The following is a 20504-nucleotide window of genomic DNA, read 5'->3' on the forward strand; positions in this document are numbered from 1 at the left end:
CAATGCTGCAATATTGAAAAGTATATTTTTTGTTCTCATTGGTCTCATTCATTTTGTTCCCCTCTATAAATGTAAACAGAGTAGATTTTGGCTCCGTTGCAGAATGACTGCCACACAGTTTTCTCCATCAGCTGCTATATGTAATACTGATTTAAGGTTATAAAGTGGTGGGCACGACTAGTGGCTCGCATGGGTCAGCTCAAACATCACTGGTACAGCTGATGCTATGCAGCTCTTTCAAGATTTTCTGGGGGGAGGAGTGGAATGTTCTGCTGTGTCCAAGAGGGGGCAGCAGATGCAAGAAGAAAAAAAATACCACTGAATTAGAAAATGCCTCTGAATAAATGATACTGAATAATGGCCTAAGCATACTGCTTGGGAATTAGTGCTGTTCTGTCTGAAATATTATTAATGCCAACCTTTTCAGCAAGTTAATCAAACACATTCACTCAGGAGATGTTTTTGGTGTGAATGATTGAAGCGTAAGTCATGTTTACAGACCTTTTGTTTCAGTCTTTTGGGAATCTGTCATTCTCTGAAGTCAAAACTACTTAAGATCAGAGCAAATATGATGCCTTAATGGTCCGATCAGCTGATCAACTGAAACATAATTGTCAGGTATTTACACAACTGATAAATTGGTTGATTTCAAGTCACGTCCTCGCTTCAGAGGATTTGCTGCATTTCTGTGCTACCTTAGGGTTTGTGATTGTTTGTCAGACCTTTCATGGCCTGAGTGGCTAAGAAGGTAGAAAATAATTAGCTGAGTCACAGAATGACCATAGAGATAGACTGGTGTCAGACTGCAGGGCTTGGAAATACCATAGTGGGATTTTTCTCACTGTAAAGCAATCATAATACCGTTGCATCCTTCCTGCTTTTGGATCTACCAGTAAGCATTAATGTTCTGACTCGCTGTGTGAAAATACTCTGGGGTTTGAAGATGTGGCCTGATGATACGTAAATGTGATCCCAGCGTCTTAGCAATATGTCTTTATTTAGCGTTATTTCAATCAGGTATAACTGCTCACTCTGATCAGACTATTTAAATGGCTTTCACTGCCTTTGTTTGTTTGCCCTATTATCCTTTGCACAGTTTCAGTTATTTTCCCTTTGTAACTTAGTAACAGTTAAAAAGATACGTCTTCTTCTTCTTTGTCAGTCCGAAGAGGGCATGGTGGAGTAGAGGAGCAAAGAAATGGAAGAGAGAAAACATAAACACACACACACACAGCCCACAAACTTTCACAAATGTTCTAGTGTGCGTTAAGGTAGATGAATCAGGGCTTTGTGGTCGTTTGGCAGCAGGAATACTGGCCACCCTGCTGGCTGCTACGACCACTGTTGCTGCTGCCATTCTCACAGACGTGGAGCTCTCAAGAAAAGGAACACGCCACTCACACATGATCATGCATCGGACGTTTGTGCAAATGGTGCAGCTCATTAATGACTTATTATTTCTGCCTAATTTGCATAAGCACTGAATAGATACTACCTCTATCTGCCTTCCTGGAGAATCTGCTGGATTCATTCTAATTGTGTTTTCTCATTAGGGGCCCTTCTTGGACATTTACTTAAGACTGTAGTTTATTTTCATCTGTAAATTTCTAGAGTAGACCTTGTCCTAACTGTCAAATAAAAAAAAAAAAACGGCAAACAGCAAAGTGTGCAATATTTGTAACGCGAGTGGGCTGCTCTCATAACATCCACAAGTTTACCTTCGCGTCACTTCTAGGGCGATCAGGTGCCTCCTCAAATAGACCAGGTCCAAGCTCCAAGAGAAGTGCCAGCCTCGGCGTGCGTGTAAGGTGAGGGGGAGCGAGCGAAAGTTTTTTTTGTTTTTTTTTTTTTGTGCAGAGGCGTGGTCGGCTGCGCTGCGCGTTGCTAAGCGCCAGTTTGGCATATAAGCGCAAAAAAATGAGCCCCGGCCCCCGTGGAGCCCGCAGCGCGCTGGGAGAGGCGAGGAATTCAGCAGGTACCTATAGGCGTTTGCGAGCAGCGTGGATGGACAGTTTGAGAGAAAGACCACTGCCTGAGCTGGCTTTGAGTGATGGGTGGATTTAAAGGCTGGCTGGATTGGAAAACTCTCATCCCGCAGTAGTCTCGGCTGATCTGTAGTTTGGCACCCGGAGTATCAGGCTTCACCTGGGAGATACTTTCATCACTAAAGCGGAATTTAAAGGTAAACTTTTACTAGTCTTCAATGCGCAATTCTATGTTCCTCATCTTATTTTTATCTCTCATTTCTGTGGCATCTAATTTTTCTACAATTTATTATTAAATGACTGTTTTGTGTTAAAATGTGTGAATATGTCAGTGTATGTGAGCTCTTGTGTAATGTAATCTCTATGTTTTCATATCATAAATTAAACGCGTCCCTGGAGGGCATGTATAGAACGCATAGTGCAGCGACTCAAGCATGCGCACTAAATCTTGTAACGTAACGTGTGAAAACTCGGTTTACACTGGTCCTACTGTGTGTACTGATGCAGTGACCCACAGATGCACCCAGGCTGCTGAAAGCTGGGTCAGACTCTCTGCTTGAAGTGAAGTCCCCCATAATCAAAGCATTATTAAACGGAGTGGGCACAGATTCAAGGCTCCTCTGATTAAATATGCTCCAGTGTAGGCAGCAGATGATTGATGGACACTGGTAGAAATGATAACATCTAGACTGGATGCAAGCAGACTGAAGTCGACTGGTAAAGCTGACATGCTTCAAGATGCTCTCCCTGTCTCCTGCAGACAAGTAGCACTGCTCATAGCGTCCGCATTTTGCCCATCATGAGGAGGCCTCTTCCTGTCGCCGGCTGGGTTAGAGCTGCAAGCTTGTTCCTGTGCTTGGCCCAGACCGCCCTGGCCATGGTCCTCACCAACTCCACGCGGCTCGAGTCCATCCTGGACAAGTACAGGAACAAGGACGAGGAGTGGTGGAAGGCCAGGCCAAGAGGGAGGAGGGCCATCAGCGAGGGAGACATGCATCTCATCCTGGACCTGCACAACAAGCTGCGAGGTCAGGTCTACCCTCCCGCCTCCAACATGGAGTACATGGTAAGTACTATCTGCAGTAGTAACCCCGCCTTACTTCCAGGCAGCACCGTAATCACTTGACTCTGAGCTATTTTATTGTGATGTTACAGATGAAAAAAAAAAGCCACTTTACAAATGGCACATTGTAAAGATTTGGTTTGGAAGCTGACCCTCAAGCTGGATGTTATCATATTATATGTATATGCTATATATGTATCAGGTTTAGGCTAACATTGAGAACTCCCTCGTGCTCTATGTTGCATTTAGTTGGAAGTATGCATGGTTCCTAATCCTAAAAGTGTTGGACAAGACCAACATGCATAGCATCCACATGGGGTTATGTTAGTGTACTACTAAGAATCCTAGACTAGTGCTAGCCTGACGTCATGTAAACTTCATGTTAAATTTGGTTTCAGGCACAGTAATGGCCATAGTAAATAACTGTAATTACAACATGCTCCTGTTGACTTGTGCTTTGAATTATTCAAAACAGAAGATCTAATAATGATAAGAAAAGTTTAGGGTGGTTATAAATTATTATTATACTTCAGGGATGGTGCTAGATTTCAAGCAATAAGCTTTTTGAGGTCTTATAACGAGGTGGGTAGAATGAGCTGTTACCTATATGTGTGCCATATGCTGGATGTACTGACAACTATCATTTAATTACTTTGATATGTGAACCGACTCAGGAGGTCCTGAAGCGTTATACTTCTTGCTCCTTTGTACATCATCTTGTAATCGGGAGATTTTATTTTTTTCCAAAAACGTAGAAATGAATCAAAATCCAACAAGAACACTTACCAACAAGATAACATCACTGTGATCATATATGTACCAAACTAATTTTTAACTGACAACATCAGTGTTCACCAGCTAGAAATCAGTGTTTTTATTAAATTTCTATTTATCTATTTGTCTGAACTCAGGGACTCATTATATTTTGTTGTAAATCTTGGTCGGTCTCACCAAACGGATGTGTTGGACGAGAACGGAAACCTAACAGATGTATGGACTGTGACTGATGGTCAGTTCCATGTTGCTGCTGGACCAGGAGGCCAGTACCTGTGATAGAACAGAATAAATTAGACACATATCTAGTGATCCTTGTTCAGTCCGGGAGGTTTGCAATAAAGTCCTTCTCATTGGGGAGCACTTTCCTGACACTTGCAATCCAGCTTTGCCAGCTATATAGAGCGATCAAGGAGGGAAAGAGAGAAAACGAGATCTGTAAGCCAAAGCCACCATCTAGCTCGCTCCAGCTTCTGCCTCCTGCTTGCCTGCCCTTGCTGACCCTGGACCAGGTCCAGCTTTCACCCCGCAGTGTTGTCCTGCCCTCTACCTCAACCACCCTGCCCTCCCTCCCCTCCACCTCTCTCCTCTTGCCTTGTTTCTTCTTTCTCTATCACTCCATTTCTCATCTTGCTGACTCTTTCTTTTCTTTTTTTTCTTTTTTTTTGCTGCCTTGCTCATTTGCTTGCATGATCTTCAAGCTTTTCCCTTGGGGTTTTCTTCACCCTCCTCCGCATTCTCTCTCTCCTCCGCCTCCCGTCTCGCCATCCGTGTTATTTTTTGTCCGACTCTCCGTGCATCTCATTTTGGTCGCCAGAGCGGTGAATCTATTTCAAACATGTCAGGCCTCGTCGTTTGAAGTGCGGGCCTTGTACACTTATGTACACTAATCGAGTGTTTCTTTAGCGAGGGATACTATTACAGATGATAATGATGTGGTTAAGACAGGGGACTGATGAGGGCCGAGTGTTTGGTTTTCAGATTGTAGGATACGGAGGCCACAGGAGCTGCACCTCCATTGCAGAGCTGACTCCTTGATTTCAAACAAGAACTACCCGGCAAATGCTTTAAATGCACTGTTTGCATCGGTTAGTCACGTCACTTCTCAGCCTTCAGACCGTCTTTAGAAACAGAGACCTCTTTAAAGGTTTGCATAAGCACAACCATTTTCCATACTGTAGACTTAATTACAAGCATTTATGGGAAGGTTTTGTATGCATTGAAATACAAAAAACAAAGGATTCTTGTTTTCTTTGTTTGTCTTTGTTTTGCCTTGAGCACTCATCCTAAAGCGACTCCTGTAAGAATGCAAAACTTGCACCCAGCTCTGTAGCATAGGTGGTCCTGGCAAATGACTAGAAGCAGGTCTGTATTTTGGAAACATAATGCCCTTTGGAATGCAAAAGGAGACTGCCCGTTGTTACCATGACCTTTCTCTGAAGGCTGCCGGGCAGTCCATCTTCCCCTCTGCTGGGTAATTGAGGGCGAAGACTAACAAGAATCTGGGGAGAATAATGAGCTGGTTGAGATCATTAGCACCCGCCGTAGATTGTTTGCAGTGAAAGCTTTGCGCTGAACTCAAATTCCATTATAACGCAAAGAAGCAGAAGAAGAAGTAGCGACACGTGGACTGCTCAGGTAGGGCACATTGCTATGTTAGTAGGGTTAAGGGGTCGCTTTAAACAAACCGGTTTCTGGGAGCTGGTGGCAGAGGGTACCTGTTGCAAACCTGTGCCACAGCCAAAGTACTTTTCTTATTAAATTACAAAGATGAACACAAGAAGAAAGAAAAGAAAAAAAAGAAGGAAGAGGGGAACATTAAACAAATACAAATGACCAAAAAACACACATATAAAATGCCAAGAATGGATGCAAAAGAAACAAAGGACTGAAGGCCTGCCGCTTATATTTATGTTACGTTTATGCTTCTGCGACAATTTGATGCCGTACGGCAACAGCCCAGACCTTACGCAGACCCTAACGCCGTAGCCTGACTTACACCTCCCCACAAATATAACTACGCATCACGGCAGTGCAGACCGCAAGGGATGTGATTGGTCCGCTTGGTAGTAGCGTGTTTCCGCTTTAGTATTTCCGGCTGCTTCTCCATCTCCACAGTGTTCAAATTGATTGTTTTGGATCGATGAAGATGGAACACACCGAGCAAAGGTTAACTGAGGCGGTTTGGAGATACAAACATTTGTATGACTCATCCAAAATTTCGCCAAAGGTTTCAGTTGCCATTGTTGAAAGTGACTGGCAAAAAAAGACACAACGCTGACTAGCCCTTTTACAGAGTGCCGTCTATGTCACGATGCAATTGAACATCCGTGGAGGGAACTTAAAACACCCATCAAACCTGAGCCAAAGTACTGTACCAGTTGACGTACAATATCTATCTTATATTTGAAATGATTGAAAATAGTTTCTTTTTTAGGTTGAAGGCTACCAATAGTTTTGGCTACGTCTCTAGTTAAGATATCATTTTTCCATTACTGTTACAAGCATATTATAAACTGCTCAATTTGGTTTTTGCTGTCTGGTAAACCCTTGTCACGTTAAGGGTTCTTGTAGCATCGTGCTTGACACCCGCTCAAGATCGCCTTAGCATGATCACGCCATTCACTTCAGCAACAAGCCAATGCCATGAACTGACAAGTGATGAATTTATGTTGCGGTTGTTTAGAGTTTTTGATCGAACATTTTTCTGGTGTCGGGTTTCCTCTGTCTAATGATAACATAATCTTTCTACTCAAGTTAAAGAAATGCAATGAAAATTGGCATGATGACAATTCTCCCCAACATCTACAACATAATGTAACATTCCTGGAAAAATACTGTATCACATGACAACATCAAGGAGCACCCTGTGTTGGTAAATCAGCCACAGCTGGATTGTGGCCTGAGAACTAAGGACTCAAAATATCACTTTTCCAATCAGGCCTGAACGGTAAGCAGCGCCACAGTGAACGGGTAACAGTGTGCACAGTGTGTTACCCTTACGCTAAACATATGGAACGCATTATGGTGGTCGAGCACAGCAGTTTCATGTCCACACTTAAGCATTATCCTATTAGTTTTGACGTGTGATAGCCGTAATGAAGCTAAACAGTACACCAACAGCAGAGCACACAGCACCTATTCTTCTCTCTCCCCAACAGAGTCACCAGTAAATTAACTTTTGCCGCAACATTTAAATTGCGCGACCCTGTACTTATAGTCTGCGTTTTAGCTTTGTTCAGAACTAGAGGTGTGTGCAAATAGTTTTCAGGTATTTTGGCTTCAGTTCAGATGCTTTTGCTAAGAATTTTACAGTAAAGATGGCATTAAGCCCCCAAACAGAGTCTCTCTGTGCAGCTTTATTTGTTCATTTTTTTTTTTTTTTTTTTTTTGCTTTCTTTCCCTCTGAGATTGTTTTAATGAGACCAGAACTTACTGGAAACAAGATACGAAACAACCACACTGAACAGTAGCACACAGCTGCAAGCTGATGTGGTGGCCTCTCATGTACGTGTCTGTGTGTAAGAGAGTGTGTGTTTAATAGGAGAGGCCTAGTTTTGACTATACTGTGTCAAATTTGCGAGAGGCATGCGTACAGCTACAGTGCTTTCAAGTAAAGAGCAGGTTCATCTGCCCGGTTCATGTCGCCTCGAGTGCAGGGTCGCTTTCAGACGGATTTCGGTGGAATTTACGAGGTGGTTTATTTACCTTGAAGAGAATGACGAGATGTTTTATGTCTGTAAAGAGAACCAATTAAAGGCGCAGTGATGGTAAGTGGTCACTCACTGTTAACCACTTCAATCACGAGACTTTCCAGTTTGCAAACTTATGTCAAAGGCAAAGCTGCTCTGGACTGGATGTCTGAGATCCTGCTGCCCTGGAGGAAATTAATATTACCTGACTTACAACAATAAATATTAGATACTTACCCTCAATGCTGACTGAGTTCAGCCTTACAAACACAAATACCATTGTACCCAAGAATCTGTGTATTGTTCTTCTCGCTCAGGTATGGGATTATGAGTTGGAGAGGAGCGCAGAGCACTGGGCACATACCTGCCGATGGGAACATGGACCGAGCCACATGTTGACACAAATAGGCCAAAATCTTGGAGCGCACTGGGGCAGGTTGGTATGTGCAAAGAAGTGGAGGGAGGTGAGGTAGTTGGTCAGACAGTGGTTATCTCATAAAAACCTCCGTCTTTTTCCACATTAGTGTAATGTCAAATTTATTTTAGCACAAATCGGACTTGGAAACAACTCAAAATGTATGTATGTCAATAATACTTTAGATCCTTTTTAGTAACAGAAACACTTGCCAGGTAACTCTCAAGCTCACACTGAAAATGACTTGTAGCTGGTTGGTTTTTCACAGCTGGGCTAAACACACCATTATTCACCTTGTGGTGGAGGGTCACAGCAGAGGGTTGAAACCATTCTCATTTCTTTGTATTGTACATAAAGCTACAGTCAACCGTTTGTTAGTTTTGCTCAACTCAACCAAACATGTGGCAGGTGGCGTACCAGTACTGGTGGTGTTAAAGGTTTGACAGTCAGATAGTTTCCTCCATGCCATTTTTGAGCTAAACTATGCTAAGCTAATGCTCACATTTAACATACACATTTGAGAGTGAACAGGGGTTTGTTCCAGAGTGTCAAGCTATTCCTGTAGCGGATCTTTTTCTGCTAAAACAAATTAAAACAGACCTAAAAAGAGAGAGAATATTGGACTTGACTTCAAATGAATGGAAATGTTTGCCAGACAAGCATTTGTTAGCACTTCCAGAAACTTTATAAGGTGATAATGTGTCAGTGTTTTATGTGGTAAGTATTCAGTTTAACATAGTGAACCTGGAAGTTTCCCAGAGTTTTCCACTCTTTCAGATGCCCTGCTCCTGCTGTTTAGCTACATTGCTAACAATTTAACATTGACAGTATTTTTGTTGACACGGTAACACCTTTTCTGCTACTTTAGGGACCGACCACCAACCTACCACGTCCAGGCCTGGTATGATGAGGTGAGGCACTACAGCTATCCCTACTCCCAGGAGTGTAACCCACACTGCCCACTCAGATGTTCAGGACCTGTTTGTACACACTACACTCAGGTAAGGACTTTAAATCCAGCTGCATGTTCCAAATAATGTGTGAGGACCATTTTTATGCCATTTTAATGGATTTTTTTTTCCAGTTGGTGTGGGCGACTAGTAATCGTATTGGTTGTGCCATCAATGTGTGTTACAACATGAATGTCTGGGGAATGATCTGGGCCAAAGCGGTCTATCTGGTCTGCAACTACTCTCCGCCGTAAGTTTTCACAATGACACTAACATGTTGAAAAACTGTGACGAAGACCTGAATGATAGCTAATTTAAATCTCTTACCAAGGGCCTGTCATCAATGGTTGCATTATCAAATTCATGAGAATCAGTGGCTCAAGAAAAAGAATTGGCCACAAAGGATACGGTCATCCTGTAATTTTTATCACAATACATTTACTTCTCTTGCTAACAACATTTCGAATGAGTTTGGCTAAAACAAAACATGCTGTAAGGAATTTGTCAATTTATCACAACTGAAAGATTTTGTTGTTTTCATTTATGATGATATGTCAGCTAGACTTTCTTTTTTTCAGGGGAAACTGGTGGGGTCACGCTCCATACAAATATGGAAGTCCTTGTTCTGCCTGTCCAGCAAGCTACGCAGGGGGCTGCAGGGATAACCTCTGCTATAAAGGTGGTCCTTTCTTTTGGCCATGATTTTATCAGTTTTTTTCATTGGCACAGTGCAGCTTTTCCACTTCTAAACTTATTGCCATATAAACAATGGCTTTTAAGTACAACTTAAGTCAAGGAAAGTTGCACAAGGGATGCTAAAATCTAATGACCTTTTTTTTGTTTTAGATGGTGGTGTTGACAGGCGTCCAGCTCCTGAGCTCGAGGAGACCAACTACATCGAACCTGAACCAGAACCAGTAAGAGATAGAGAGCCTCAACCCAGGGCCCAGTCACCAAACCCCCCGTCCAATGACAACCATGAGAGAAACCAGGTTGTCAGCACAGAGCAGATGTGTAAGGATATTCCTAAAGTACTACAGTACACGTCTAAGTGAAGCATTTAAAATATATCACATCTACGTGTTTTTACTAGTATTAAAGTGAGTTTTTTTTTGTTACTTAAGGCCAACAGGTCGACTGTGAGACCAAGTTGAGGGATAAATGCAAGGGAACAACCTGCAACAGGTGAAAGCCGATTGAAAGGATGACAAACTGCAAATAACACTGTGTACACATACTCTGTGGTTTATTGCATGTGGAGTAAAAACACAAAAGTCACTTAAAACCAAATGAGTTTTATTAAAATTATATTTCTGTACGCATTTATGTTGACAGCATAGCATCAATACCATAATGTTGTTCACGTCACTGTTGTTTCTGTGCATAGATATGAGTGTCCACCTGGTTGCCTTGACAGTCCTGGGAAAGTAGTGGGATCTGCGTATTATGACATGGTAAATAATCCCCAGTTTACAGCCACTAATGGGTTTATTGCATTTACTGATCTACTGTATGAAAAGATTGTCTATGTCTTTGATGAATCCCCCAGCAATCCAGTGTGTGTGGAGCTGGCTTACACGCTGGTGTTATTGATAATGACGGTGGATGGCTGGACGTGACCAGACTGGGCAGAAAACAACTATTCTCCAAGTCATACAAGAATGGTATTCAATCCATCGGGTAGGAATCAGTCTTTGTATTAAGTTTAATTATTAACCAAGTAGTTTTAATTCAGTTCAATTCCATTTTATTTATATAGCATCAATTACAATACAAATTGTCTCAAGACGCTTTAACCCAGCTCATATGGAGGGACCCATCTGCCTAAGGCCAGCCGGGTAGAGACAGAAGAAGAAAGAGATACATACATACAACATACAGGGGACAGGGGGGAGAGAGGGACACACAACAGTTAACATGCTATACAATAGTAGCACACAATTGCATGAGTAGTAATAGATAAGAAATTAGATAAGAAATTAGAGGATAGGAGCTTGGCGCGAGAGAGAAGAAAGTAGAGGACAGGCGCTCAGTGCATCGTCCCCCAGCAGCCTAGGCCTATAGCAGCATAACTAAGGGATGGTTCAGTCCAGCCCTAACTATAAGCTTCATCAAAAGGGAAAGTTTAGAGAGAGTTGATAGCTAGTTACCTTCATTATGAGGTTTGTTTAACTGTTGTGCATGGCTCTTCTTCATGGAGCATGATTTCATGAAGTTTTGTTTAACTTCATAGGAAAAACAGAAGTGCAAACTCCTTCAAAGTCGAGACGGTTCCCGGTAAGAACGCCATTTCACAATTACATTTCACTTTGTCTGGTCATCGTCTGGGTACAGAAATACTGAAGGGTCATTTTTATGTGCTTTGTCTGATTTTCTCTTAGTTAAGGCTGTGAGGTGTGATACTACAGTGGCGCTTTTCTGCCCCTTCAAGAAACCTGTACGACACTGTCCCAGGTAACATGCTTTAAATTTAGTTAGGGACTGTTGGATCTAGCTAACTATGGAGTTTGCTGTGTGTACTGGAGTTTCTATCCTTACAAATGGCTTCTGCTTTACCATTTATTGTTGTCTGGTTCACCTGATTAATTCTGTATGGAAAAACATGCGCTGAAAACAGACTATGACCTCACCTTGTTTCTAGATTGTATTGTCCCAGGAACTGTTTGCGTGACAGTGAAGCCCGAGTCATTGGGACAAAATACTACTCAGATGTAAGTTGTTTCATCACTGTTTCATCACATTTAGTGACCTTTAATTCTTTAGAGAACAGGGTAGAGTCTTCTTGGGGTTTCATGTAACCCCCATGGGTTGGATGTGGTGCTACCACATATAGGTATCCTTACTGTCAGATTTTTCCCAGTGTTCGGTAACATGAATTTCCCCTCCAGACCAAAAAGATTTTTCTCCATAGATCACAACTATTAAAGAGTCTACAAACACTGGTAGGACACCTCCAACTGAAAATTACTTTTCTTTGTACGCTTCCTGTTACGAATCGTTAATCAATGGAGGGTTTAATAATTGTAAAACCTGCCTAGAAAAGTTTATTTTTCTGACATCACCCCGATGTAACATGTACAGGCCTATCAGGAATGAATGGGAGAGATCAATCTGGAAATGCTAATGTGCAGGTGGAGTGGGTTAGGCAACACAAATACAAACCCAGAGATTTTGTCTTTGAGTGCCGTAGTTAACACATCCGGGATTATCATTCATTGGTTTGTTCTATGTAGAAATCTAGCATCTGCAGAGCAGCCATTCATGCTGGAGTGATCCAGAATGAGTCAGGAGGCTACCTTGATGTGATGCCAGTGGACAAACGGAGGCAGTACAGCGGCAGTTATCAGAATGGGATCACCTCTGAGAGGTAACACTTTCTGGAAACTTGGAAATGCTTTATTTCAGCACCAGATACTGTGTATTACTTATAAGCCATTTTTACATCCAAACTTACCGTTGCTTTTCTCTCTCCTGCTTCCAGCGTACTCAACCCCACAGGAGGAAAAGCCTTCAGAGTGTTTGCCGTCATCTGAAAAACCAAACATGACCACTTCACATCCAACAAATCCAGCCATTATCAACGTACAACCTATAATTGTGTTCATTCCGACAGTAAATAAACCGATGTTCCTGCTCCTGACACTAAAAGTGTAACATGACTTTATTCAAGGCTTCGCCTTCAGCTTTGATCATGAGTGAATCACTGTCCAGTAATAGTGTAGCAAAGGATGTTTGGTGAATGAGGAACTTGGCTGTCGACTCAGCCTAAACTTACAGTGCTAACCCTAATAGCACACGGGGGGCTGCCATGCATCTTTGGCAGACATCACATCATGACATCAGGTATTTTAACACTCAAAGCTGAATATACAGCACCAGATTTAGCACCATTCCAAGGGACTCCTCTAATTTTAAGCTTGAACGTGAAAGTCTAATTCAAGATGCAGAATACATCATTTCTAAGATGCACAAGGTTAAAAAATGGTGTAGTCCCACCAATGGAAACAAAGTGAGATGATAAGTCATGGTACGCATTGAAACACTGTGCTTCAATTTAACCCAGTTTCCATCACACTTGTACAAAACCCATGTTGATTATCTATCTATGGAGGAATTATTCAATTTTACTATAACAGTATTGATTTAATACCGTTCCTTCAACATGCCGTTTTTTTTTATAGCAACACTCAACACTGGAATTGGAATCATTATTATTTAGTTGTTATTTTTCTTCTTAATAAGCCTGTCCAGGGTTTATTACAGGGCCTCCATATGTTGTACATCTGGTTACAGTGGTAATATACAGCATAGCAACGATGCAAATTGTATTTTTTTTGTACATGATGATGTTGTAAATAATCTTGAACTGCTTGCCATTGTTGCCTTATTCATTTACATTTCCAACACATTTTGCCAGCCGCACAAATCCAACCAGTAAGACTTACTAAATGCCGAAAGCTTCTGCATGCAAAACATATATTTGTAACTCGGGCTTTTATTTTTATGAAGGACAAATTCTACCGTCATGTCAGTATATTCATATGTCTGTAAATATTTTGTGTGTACCATACATATCTATATTTTTTTGTTTTTTGTGCTGCTTTTTCAGCTTTTGTTTATACATTTATATAAATGGACCCTGGCTGGCCAGGTATGTGCATGGCAGAATCTATTAAAATACTTAAAATATATGTTTCTCCATGGATTTTGCTTTATTTTTTTTTGCATTATATGTCATCATATTAGAGATGCAGTGTTATAAAGTCAGTGACCTATATTTTCCCGCTCACTATCCCACGTTTCAAGTTTGAGAAAATATATAATGATTCAGCAACAACCCAAACAGTGGTTAAATCCTGCTAACCCCAAGTTACAGGCTTGAATCGTCTCCTTTGTTTACATTGTATTGTGTTACACTTGTTTTCAGTTTTTTGCGGACATATGGTTACAGACATATGGCTGAGTGGCCGCACTATTTTAATATCAGTCCCTATAGCTTCCAGATAGCCTGAGGAATCTAGGCATTAACATTTCAACAGCGTCTCAAATTCAGCTCCGGACCAAGCTTTCAGGCGAAACGTCTTTCTAGAAAGCCGGGGGGTATTTCCAGGAACTGAGGGGAACAGAGAGGAAGAGAAAGCTGCTTGTTCAGGTCCAGGCAGGAGATCTTATCTGTACTTTGGCTTTGCATGTTTCGAATATAGTTTACCAAGTAAAACATGGATAAACTACTCACGACCTCTCAAACTTACACAATAAGATTTTTCAAGTGAAAAAATTGAATGTGGATCTACCTACCTAAGTCTGCCTAAATACCTTGAGTAATTACTCTTAGTTCTGAAGTGCAGATTTGGATTCAAGAGTCACAGTTTTTGTCATAGTTCCAATGCCCATTGGAGAAAAGAAGCAATTTAATAACCCCAGCCTGACCTGCTGTGTTTGTTAAAAGTTTAGTTTCCATATAGGTTATGGTAGTGTTTATTATCACCTCTGTTTTTAGAGTGAATAATGTTTGATCTCATCTCCCTCACTGTGCAGCGGCTACACAGACAAAGACCAACTTTGTGTGTTGTTGATCTCAATCGCTCAACTTCCCGGGATGCATTTCCGCTCCTTCCTCTGGACTGGCTCAGATGTGTCGAGCCTTCAGCATGAAAAGTCCTTGACAGTCGCATCTTTGCACACAAAGAGCCACACACAAAAAAAACACTGCCTAAGATGGATAAACTAAGGACAATTCCACAGACTGACCATTCAAAGTGTTATACTGTATGAGCCCTCCCTAAAATGGGTATTGGCTCTCTCCAAACATAAAGAAACCATGAGCTGAGATTAAAGATGCAAACTGAGTTTGGCCCAGGTTTCCTGGAGAGAAATGGAAAGCAACGCAGCGCTGTTAAAATTCACAGGACCTTGTTGTAGAGGCGGCCATTGGCACGAGATCCTTGTGAACTGCTCTGGTCAGTTACCCAGCCTGTCAGTCTAAAAGCAGCCATCCAGTCAGTCAGTCAGTCAGTCAGTCAGGCAACATGCCAGTCGTTTAGAGGCTTATTCAAGTTTGTGAATCATTACTCCATCAGTTAGACAGGCAGCTGTTTGGGCAGACAAATAGCCACCCACTTGGTGAAGCTGTCCATCACAGAAGAAAAAAACAGGCACTCAACCATTCCATGCTGAGTGACTAGGGAGTCAGTCAGTCAGGTAAAGGTTTTATAGTGAATTCCAAGATTCATATGAGGTGACATGAGGGTTATAATCCTAACCCTAACCCTAGATTTTTGGAAATTTTGCTCTCTGAGAAGGTGTCTGTGTCTTTACAGAAACACACAGCTTGAGCTGTTTGCCCATAAGAATACAGTTCCATTCACCTCAACTGTGGCAAGATACCTCTCGAGGAGAAGGATGATATATACTTTAGTATAATTTGAGTGAATTAGGTACTTAATGTCTATTAATAATCAGAACACAACTCTATAAAAAATAAGATCAGGTAAGACGACAAATCACAGCATAGAGAACAGACACCAGCAGGCCACGCTAAAACCAGCATATGAAAAATGTTAAGATAGTGTTTTAAGAAGACATTTGAAAAGACTCAGCGATCCAAATCCTTAAGGCAAGTTGTTCCACAGCCTTTGAGCCCCAAAGCACGGCCTCTTTTGTCTTAAGTCTGGCAACAGGGACAGCCGGGAGGCAGCTGCTTGAAGTTCTCAGGGTGTATGAGGGCTTGAAAAAGTGTACAAGCTGATCAATCTAGCAGGAGGCCAGTGGAGGAAGTGCTTTAAAAACTATCTCTTTTTTAAACAAATTGTATAACAGTGGAGGGAAATTAAAATTGAATTAACATGACCAAATCTGCTCACTCAAGTCAAAAGCATAGCTCAAACATTGCTATAGCTTTGTGGGTAAAGGTTCAGCCTTGGTCCAGCAGTTTCAAGGAGTGGATGATGATGATGATAACTGCAATCACCTGACCAGGTGCAGCTCAGTAGTACCATCAATAGTGTTGCATTAATAGCCAATACAGCATATATATACACTTTCAAGATGTTTCTAAGTGCTCTTTCAAACACAGCAAACTTTGCAGTATTTAAATGGGCCCAGGTGCACAGCTAGGAATTCTGGGCCCCTTAACCTTGATGTGTTGAACTTAGCAGAGAATAACCTGGTCCCTTTTCAAAGGGCCCCCACAGGGTTCAAGGATATACTCTCCCCTCCATGTACCGCACTTCTCAGCAAGCCACTGCATGCACTGAATGGTTCAGTAAATGAAAAAGACTCCTAAATGTTCACCCTCAAACCAAACTAAACCGAGTCACCCCACTTTGCTTTCATACCTTGCACTTGCAGTCATAACTGCCATCTCATGAGTCTTTAAATAATGCTAGTTACAGGCCTGGGACACTTAATCCATAACATTTAGCTGTAAGGGAAAGTATGAGTCTTTTCATAGCAAATGAATAAATAGTCCTGGCTGGTATTTGTGTAAGTCTAACAACATACTCCTGTGTTGCCAGTTTTAGCGATAAAACCTTTTTGATTGTGTGTGTTGGTCAGTAAAGTACAGAAACGTCAACTGGACGTAGCAATTATGAGGGTTTTTGAGATATGTTTGAAATTTGGACACATATGGTCATACCCGGAACACACTAGCTTGCGTGTGTAAATGTGTGCGTGTGTTTATGCAGCACACACCTCCATGGACCAATGTGTAGTTGTGCATGTGCAGAAGTGAGGTACGTTCTAAATGCGACTCATGCAATCACTCTCATGCTTTATGGCCGGCTCCCGCTGGCGGTTAACTCCTGGGCGGACACACACCATGCATGTGGGCTAACAATCACTGCAGGACAGGATGAGAAGTAACGTTGTGTGTGTGCTGGTGTGTGAGTGTGTGGTTGGACTTCCTCCTCTCAGCCCTCCACCACTCATAGATTTAGACATCATTATTATTTTAACATAGTTAGCAGCTGTGTTTTGGTGGTGAAACACGGTAATCATGTCCCCGCCACGGGGTTTTCTGTCGGTTAAGTCGTATTTATAACCGTGGACTGTTTCACTCGACTTTCTCATGACACAACACAGGTCTGGAAGCTTCTCAGGGTTGTACTTGGCTAGTATTAGTGTCAGTCTGTTTGCCCCGATGGAATCGTTCGGGGTAATTAATTCTGTCTGAGGTTAAAAAAGATGGGCTGTTTACCCCTGCGATCCACAAACCAGATGCTGTCCGTATCCACGAGGTGTGCATTGTGTTGCTGTCACATAGAATTAACCATAAAATGTTTTGTGAAAATATCCATTTTAAAAACTGTCAGGTTAGCAGCTACTTAGGCACCAGTTTGCTTTAAATTATAGTATGTGTTTCAACATGCAAATGTGTTCACAGCAACAAGTATACAATGTTAACTACACCCCTCCTCTTAAGTTTAAAATGTTATTATTGCTAATAAATTAATACTCAACAATAAGTGGAACAGGCAGATGGGAATTAGTTTTGCATGTCCATACTTTTGTGGAAAACTATCCAATGAAACAGCCAAAAAAAAAAATAAAATGCACAAAATTTCATGGCAATTAATAACTGAATGACAATGGTGGTCCTTTTTATTTCTGTCCTTTGCAATTTCCTGTGGAGCATCGAAGCAAAAAAAGGCATTTTGAACCAGAACCACACCTGACAAAACAAATCTACTATCTATACATATGCATTGATGGGCCCCTAGGAACAGATATGCAAAAGTCTGCCTGCTACTAGCAAAACAGTATGTCTTTTGTTTGTCACTGTATTTTGTGCCTGGTTCTTTGCGTCTCTCGGAAGGCATGTTTGTGCCACATCTCTTTGCAGTTAATTTGCAACTCTGTAGAAATTTGGTGACTCTTTGTAGCAATTCATATGAATAAGCTCCTTTAATTGACCTCTTAACAAATGTTAAAAGGGATTTAAGTCTTGGCCAAGGACCCCCTAACCGCCTGGGCGTGCACCTAGTTGGCCTCTTTAGTACTCCCTGTCCTCAGATAACAGAACGTAGGGATTCAGGACGCACAATGTTTGATCTAGCTTTTTACCAAAACTCAGTAGCAATCTATAGGAGGTAAAGTATTTTCCACTAACCTACTATGTTTCACTTCTGTGTAATACATCACGGCACTCTCAGAAAGGCCCCCTCATAGTACTGATACACTATATATTCTTACTCCGGATGTTCCGTTTCATCTCTCCATAAATATATATATATATATATATATATATATACATACTGCTGAGACACCACTTTATTTAAGCTAAATCTGTATCCAGAAAGGATTACTGCCAATGCTTTGCCCACTATGCCAGAAAGTGAGTGGGTGATGACAGGTGGCATATGGATGTGAACAAGTCATTCCAATTGCTCTTTAACTTCCTTGACAAACACATCTTTTGGACAGAGTATGGTAATGAATCACACTTCAAAGCAGGTGACTGGAATTAAATCTTACCTCATGTTTGGCGCAGTCTCCTTGTGCCTAAAACTACAACTGCCCTTGGTCTCTAAACTCCCTTGTGTGCTAAAGTTCCTCCATTCGCCCACCAGGTTTATATACCTGATTCCAGATTCTTTTCCTGCTAAGCTGTCAGTTTTAGTTATCGGCCACCTTTTTAGTCACACTGTAACCTCCTTATTTCTCATTTCCACCCACAGACCTCTGCCTCCACAGTGTTTGTTTCTACAGTAGTGGTCTGTCTTGTCTGTTTTATTTCAAGGTGCTGACACAAAGAAGAAACCTGACTAGATTTCACCCTTGCAGATTGCACTATACTAGACTTATATTTTTTTGCATCTTGAAAGCATTTTGAGGATAATGAATTCTGGCTTCACCAGAGCTCTGCACCTCCCACCTGCCAAAGACACACACATACTGATCCCTAGCTCAAATTATGGGCTTGGCGTCTCTCCCTCTCCCCCTGTTTTGTCGGTAACCCACAAGCGGACCTCCAGCGCCAGGAGAGTGTGGCAGTGGGTCACTGTTTCCCACAGTCCCACAAGGTTCACAGACTTTCCTCTTACCCCCTGATCCTTTGCTGTTGGTCCCTACGCAAAAACAAAATTTTCCACTCTTACCAAAAATAGCAGTCCGACTGCTGGCATTACTTGCCTGGTGCCCTCCTGCCGGCGGGCTGACTACACATTCGGAACCTTAATCGTTTTGAAATTCATTAATTTGTTGTTCTGTTTTGCTTTATTTTCCCAGTGTGACGAAAGATAATCCGCTATTGGGTTGACTGTGTATGTGAACGGTTTTGAGAAAGTGGGATGAAACAAATGCAAATACTACTGGGTGTTCTGGGCATTGCTGCATGCACAGTGAGTGGGCACGTCCCTAAAAAGAAGATGAGGGATGGGGACAAAGTAGGCACTATGTGATCTTCAATGCTGCTATACAGTATGTTGGTTGGCCCAAAATACCCAGTTTATTATTTAATGAAAAGGTGACATTTAAAAATAATATGGTGTAAGGATTATGTAGCTACACTGAAACCTCCACCGTTTAGTTTTATTGGCCAAATACATTTGCATGCTGTTGGCAGCATGCAAATGCAAACGCCCTGGAAACCAGCATTACTACTTCAGTCATTAGCATCTGTTCTAGGAAGTGTTCACTGAGTTCTGAAATACAGCTGAGGAGGAAGCAACTGTTACCACCAGTAGAGAATCAGATGAAACTCACTGTAACAGCCCAAACTACTGCGCTGCTGTCTTGTTGTTCTGAGGTCAGAAGGCCAGAGGGTGTTTGTGCATAGCGGTTGTGTAGCTGTGGTAGTCTGTTTAATTTTTATATTTACTCTTGTAAATGTTTCATGTAAAATTAAACTAGGTCAAGTATTAAAAATGTATTTCTTTTTTGTTATTGCTGGTATTATTCTAGTGTACATGTATAAACCTCAATGGGTGACCCTGTTCAAGGCAGTAACGTGTCAACATGACAGTGCAGTGGTGACTAACCAATCAATTTTCCATCTACAAGACACATTGTAACGATATGGAATACAGATCAGGCATAACATTATGACCACCTTCCCAATATTGCGCAGGTCTCCCTTGTGCCTCCTAAACAGTTGCGACTCATCAGAGAATGGTCATGGGCCTTCTGAGGGTGTCCTGTGGTGGCTGGTAACACAATGTTGTTAGTGGGGGCCTTTGGGTCTTATGGGTTGAGGGGAGGGGCCTCTGTGGATCATCCCACAGATACTTGATCAGTTTGGGATCTAGTGAATTTTGATGAAATGAAAATTATCACTGAGATGAATGATAGGGTAAAATTTGGATCAAAATCACTCAAACTTAGACACCAATGTCTATTTTACTGGCATGATATCTGAGTTTGAAATACTGATTCTAGCTAGATACTTTATTTACCCCGTGGGAAATTCAGTAAATATCTTCCCCTTCCCCTTTGTGAGACTGCTGCGTCCTGAAGTCGTGTGATATTTGCGCATCACGCATATCACCGTGCGTATAAACTGCTGCACCCCTTGTACCTGTTCTTCATCAGTGGAGTAGCAAAGGAGGACCCTGTGTGTGCGTCTGTGTGACACACTGCAAAAAATGAATAAATAAATAAAAAATAACAGCTTGCAACTGCTTC

General features: G+C 41.8%; 1 protein-coding gene across 1 annotated transcript; it reads left to right on the top strand.

Annotated features, from left to right (window-relative positions):
- Positions 1 to 2669: 2669 nt before the first annotated feature.
- On the top strand, positions 2670 to 13411 carry LOC311489052 (cysteine-rich secretory protein LCCL domain-containing 1-like). The gene is made up of 14 exons (XM_084545952.1): positions 2670 to 3051; positions 7832 to 7950; positions 8798 to 8930; positions 9014 to 9129; positions 9458 to 9558; positions 9726 to 9893; positions 10004 to 10064; positions 10267 to 10333; positions 10429 to 10559; positions 11113 to 11156; positions 11261 to 11333; positions 11521 to 11590; positions 12113 to 12246; positions 12361 to 13411. Exons 1-14 carry the CDS (start codon positions 2785 to 2787, stop codon positions 12410 to 12412), a joined length of 1536 nt encoding a protein of 511 aa, XP_084402078.1. The 5' UTR covers positions 2670 to 2784; the 3' UTR covers positions 12413 to 13411.
- The last annotated feature ends 7093 nt before the right edge of the window (positions 13412 to 20504 follow it).

This window comes from Chelon labrosus (assembly GCF_963514085.1).
Source record: "Chelon labrosus genome assembly, chromosome: 6".
Taxonomy (NCBI): Eukaryota; Metazoa; Chordata; class Actinopteri; order Mugiliformes; family Mugilidae; genus Chelon; species Chelon labrosus.